At 44.6% G+C, this 4,949-nt stretch overlaps 1 protein-coding gene across 1 annotated transcript in view; it reads right to left on the bottom strand.

The window, feature by feature from the left end:
* Window positions 1-4,949, bottom strand: part of OBSCN (obscurin, cytoskeletal calmodulin and titin-interacting RhoGEF) — a 183,002-nt gene that overhangs the window by 131,272 nt on the left and 46,781 nt on the right. The window contains exons 21-25 of the mRNA XM_009994678.1: window positions 4,369-4,635; window positions 3,919-4,031; window positions 2,584-2,737; window positions 1,093-1,254; window positions 517-621 (exon numbers count right to left, since the gene is read on the bottom strand). Coding sequence (XP_009992980.1) covers window positions 517-621; window positions 1,093-1,254; window positions 2,584-2,737; window positions 3,919-4,031; window positions 4,369-4,635 — 801 coding nt within the window. The remainder of the gene's footprint in view (window positions 1-516; window positions 622-1,092; window positions 1,255-2,583; window positions 2,738-3,918; window positions 4,032-4,368; window positions 4,636-4,949) is intronic.

Raw genomic sequence — 4,949 nt, 5'->3', positions numbered from 1 at the left:
AAAGAGCTAATGAAAGGAAAACTAATTTACCATTTGTATGGCTGAACTGAAGAGATACTGAGTAATTTACCCTACACTAGCAGCGGTGCCATGGCAAAGCCAGGCACTGATCTCAGAGGTCCTGAGCTCCTCAGCACTGTGTTAGTTCCAATGTCTGCCTTCTCTCTATCACACTGTTAAAGTTAAACCCCCCAGAATGCTCTATTCTTTTTATACATACTCCAGAAACAGAAAATGCAGGAGAAAGTCAAGCTACAGCTCTTTGACTCTCCAATTCAAACATGAATTTCAATGTCTTAATGTACAAAACCCACCTCCAGAGAAAACAAACCATGTCATTTAGCCAAAGTTAATCCCAGGCTGATATTTTCACATGCTGTAAGGTAAGTTGAAGATTTTATCTTTCCCTGAAAGCTTTAGTTGCTGTTTAACCTTTTTCACATTAGAAGTGAGGGAAGTTGGTTGGCTTGTAGCATGAGAGAGCTTGAGCAGTATTGGCGTGAAGAGCAGAATTACCTTTTACAGTGAGATGGGCACGAGATTCTGCCTTTTCTGCTACAAATTTGATCTCTGCTGCATCTTCGACTTGGACACGTGTGTAAGTCAGTGAATAGGTCTTTCCTGAGAACAAACAGACAAGGAGACACAGCTTGCCCTGAGCAAACAGCTTCACCCTCCAGGGGACACTGCCAGGTTAAGCAACACTCAGCTGGTTTCAGTGCATCACCACCAGCTCTCACAACCATTCCTCTATGTCTGTGTCCCTGGATCAAAGGATAACCTCCAAGGCCTGACTGAATGTGGTCCCCACTGTCTAAAAAGTACTTGAAACACAAGGATCCCACTCACTCTCAGATGATACAAGTTCTTACCCGCTGCTGGCAGCATGGGATGGTGGGACAACACCAAATTTGCCTTATCAAGTCCCTGCCATGTCACTGCCCCAGCCCAGCTGCAGTGCCCAAAATAATGGGGAATTCTCTGTTACCCCACCTTAATTTTGAGGGTCAGAACTTTCTTTCTAGTCTCCAATACCAGCACCTATCCCAACCCATGCCCATTCCAGCAGGAGATCCCCCTTTTTCATCCTACCATCTCGACGCATTCTGATGTTGTCAGCAGCCTTCAGCTTATTGTCATTTTTGTACCATTGGGTTTGGACCTCATCATGTGAAATCTCACAGACGAAAGATGCACTCTCATGTTCATTCACTTCCACATCTTCCAGGGGTTTAACAATCTTGATATCTCGGGCTGTGAAATCATAGAGACAAATGTTTACTTGGGGTTTCTCCATAACTGTGTGTTATGTGTTCACCTTCTGCATAATTGCATGGAAAAGAATGGGATTGTGTTTCATTCTACACCAGCCTCCCTTCCTGGGTAGTTTCTCTCTTCAACACATTTATTTTATGGTTGAATTTACAGGTAGAGCTACCAGCTACAGTGGACCTCGTTGCAAGATGATTTTTATGGTTGTGGGAACTTTACACAGGTTTTAAATGAAATTAAACATAGTAATGAAAGAAAATCTGCCAAGGAAAACTAAACACAAGCCTACAATCTCCTGTGTCACTAGAGACCTGTCTCATTCACATGCTTCCCTGCATGTTCTCCACTTACTCCCTTGCCTGTGTGTCTGGACTGTATCTGCCACAAGAACTACAGCCACGAGTTTTGACCAGGAGACACCTTTTCTTCACAGCCCCCTGAACTCAGTAGAATCCTCTTTAACTCTGCAGCTTTGCCCTAATTCATGTCAGAACTTTCCTTATGAAAGGGAAGGCCTTGATACACCTTGGATGGGCCTCAGGAGAAGAGTTCAAACAGAAAGCAGCCAGCATTCAAATAGCAGCCCATCCCAGTCACTAAGGCAGGGAGAAAAAGGGAAGTTCAACAGAACAAAGGAACAGGACAGATGTTAATGAAGATATTGCTGAACCCAAGTGGCCACATGAGGACAGCACCTAGTAAGCAATAAGAAAGAGCTGATCTGTCTTTTCAGATGTCCCTCTGGAAAATAACATCTTCCAGAGCACAGCAGACTTGTCTGTTCAGTAACTGGCCTCTAGCACTAACTTCTCTCTGGTGTTTCAGAGTCTGGTGACAAAACACATCTGGTGCTTGACCAGCTGCACAGTGGAGGGAAAAACTGTCTTGAGCATAAATGAAAGGTGCAGTGAGAAAGATTTACAACACAAAAAGCAGGCACTTCTTGAAATCATACCTCAAGTTTGAGCAGTCCCTACTCAGACAAAGTCCCCTGGTGACCATGGCAGAAGCTAAACCAAAACCATGTCAGCACCAGCCATTTACTCTCTGCTTTGTGCTATGCTGTCCACCATCTGCTAACTTGTGAATCTAGCAACACTATTTACATTCCAGAGACCAGAAGTCAGAAAAAGAAGTAGACTCCTCTTCCAAAAATACTCCTCACAGGAGAGCTCAGCCAGCACTTTCTCACCAGGGGGAAGTTATCCAGAATAAAACATCGCAAAACACACAAACTGCCCAGGAAATATTTCTTGCTGTGTAGTCAAAAATACTGCAGTTAAGTTAATTTCCTACGTTAGTCAAACATACCATGAACTTTTAGGGTAGCTGATGTCTTGTCTTCAGCTGCTTCACATGTATAGGTTCCCTGGTCTTCATATTCACACTTGTGAATAATGAGGCTTCTCTTATTTCCTTGGGAAATAATCCCCATGTTTTTACTTTGTTGGAGCTCCTTCCCATCCTAGAAGAGAAAAGGCCAAACTAGATCACCACCAACTCCTCTGTGTCTGCAGGGACCAAGACAAACAACCAGACTTATGCTACATTCATCTGTCTCACTGGACTTACTGGAACTGCACTTACTGGAGCATAGGCTGAAATTTAAGCACAGTGCAAAGTTTTCCTTAGACACCTCTTTAAAGGCTTCAGGTGCCCTATAGGCTTGGAAATAAGCCCCTTCAGGCATTACCTTGAAGAAATGCCACCATCCCAATTTAAGGGAAGCACCAGCTGAGCCCCAAGGAAGGAACATAAAATGCTTGAGCTGGTCCCCAGAATTACTGCTGGGTACAAAGGGAATTGAAGCTTCACCTGAAGGCTGCACCTTGACTTCTGTGTGCAGTTTTGGGCACCACAGTATAAGAAGGACATTGAGGTGGTGGAGCAGGTACAAGGGCAACAAAGCTGGTGAAAGGTCTTGAGGGTAAGTCTTATGAGGACAAGCTGAGGATATTTAGTCTGGAGAAAAGGAGAATCAGGAGAAACCTTATTGCTCTCTACGACTCCCTGAAAGGAGGTAGAGAGGCAAGTGCCAGTCTTTTCTCACAAGTAACAAGTGAAAGGATGAGAGGAAATGGCCTCAAGTTGCACCAAGGGAGGTTTAGATTGGATATTAGGAACAATTTCTTCACAGAAGGAGTTGTCAGGATCTGGCACAGGCTGCCCAGAGCAGTGGTGGAGTCACCATCACTGGACATGTTGAAGAGCCACGTTGATGTGGTGCTTAGGGCCATGCTTTAGTGGTGGACTTAGCAGGGTTAGTTTAATGGTTGGATTTGATGATCTTAAAGGTCTTTTCAAACTAAAATGATTCTATGATTCTATCACAGTTCCCAGCAAGGCTATAAATCCTGTGTGAGAACTGCTAGGCATGAAGTAAAGCACAACACTGCTTTGCTATCCACAGCAGAGCTCACATTCTGGGCAAGAATAGAAAAGTTTAACTTTCAATCAACACAGCCAGTAAATAAACAACAGAGGGTGATTAACTGGGCAAATACATGAACACAAGGACAAGAGAGCAATGGTGAGAGCTGTCCAGCACAAGCTCAGTCTCACATGTCCTGGAAGTGAAAATAAAGGCTCTCATTCCCTTTCAGAGAAGTGAGAAATTAAAATATCACTATTCATTAAGTGCTGTACCTTGAACCACTTAACGTCCACGTTGGGCCTGGAGAGTTCACACTCAAACGTGACCTTGTCCTTCTGAGCTACACTGGCATTTACCAAGGGTTTGCTGATTTTCACAGGCAATTCTGCAAAAAAAATAAATAAATTAGAAAGCCCATCAGTGGGAATATAGGACCATCTGGTACAAGCAATGATGTTTAGGAAGAGCCTGGTTTCCACGCTTGGTAAAACTTGTCACAACACAATCATATTGTTTTGAAAACATTCTCATGTTCTGTGGGCAATGATGTTACAATAATCCTGTTGACATGAGAAGGACATGTTATTGATGATGGTCCAGTGTTTCACATCCTTTGCAGTTACAAGGAGAGCTGTCTCCTCTCTTGAAAGTTTCCCTTCAGGGCCAGGAGAAGACAACCATGTCCCATCCCAACTAGAGTCAGAGCCTTTGGGGTCTGTTACCTGTCACCGTGAGCTTCCCTGATGAATGAACACCCTCTGCTTTGAAGGAGATGAGTCCTGCGTCCTCAAGAGTCACCGAAGAAAGAGTCAGGGAATGTTTCTTCCCCTGGACACCCATGCTGATGTTTGGGGAAGGCTTCAGCCGAACGCCGTCCTTCTGCCAGGTCCCTTCCACCTCCTCATGTGACACCTCCACCTCAAAGGTGACAGTCCCTTTCTCAGGGACTTGGAGGGGCTGAAGACCTTTCACCAGCTTGATTTGCCTCACTGCAAAAACAACAAGGACAAGTTGGAGATCTCACCCTGACAGCTGTGAAACAGCCTGAGGACTTCCAGAATAGATTATTTCCCTGTTTCTCACCCAAGGTACCTGCCAATTAATTGGTATCTGCCAATTAAACAACCACCTTTGCAGAAAGAAGTAAAACCTGGCCATCACCACAGTGTAGCATGGCTGGTGTTCTTCAAAGGGATGCTTCCAGCTGGGACACACAAGCCAGCCAAACACTGCAGAAAAGGGGCCAACTGGTCCTTTTTCTAGCAAGATCCACCACATTCACTGGCTGTGCCAGAAATAAGCT

The sequence above is a fragment of the Chaetura pelagica genome, unplaced genomic scaffold (assembly GCF_000747805.2).
Source record: "Chaetura pelagica isolate M959 unplaced genomic scaffold, ChaPel_1.0 scaffold130, whole genome shotgun sequence".
In the NCBI taxonomy this organism is placed as follows: domain Eukaryota; kingdom Metazoa; phylum Chordata; class Aves; order Apodiformes; family Apodidae; genus Chaetura; species Chaetura pelagica.
Note: the sequence above shows the minus strand (reverse complement) of the source record. Positions and strands in the feature narration are given on the sequence as shown.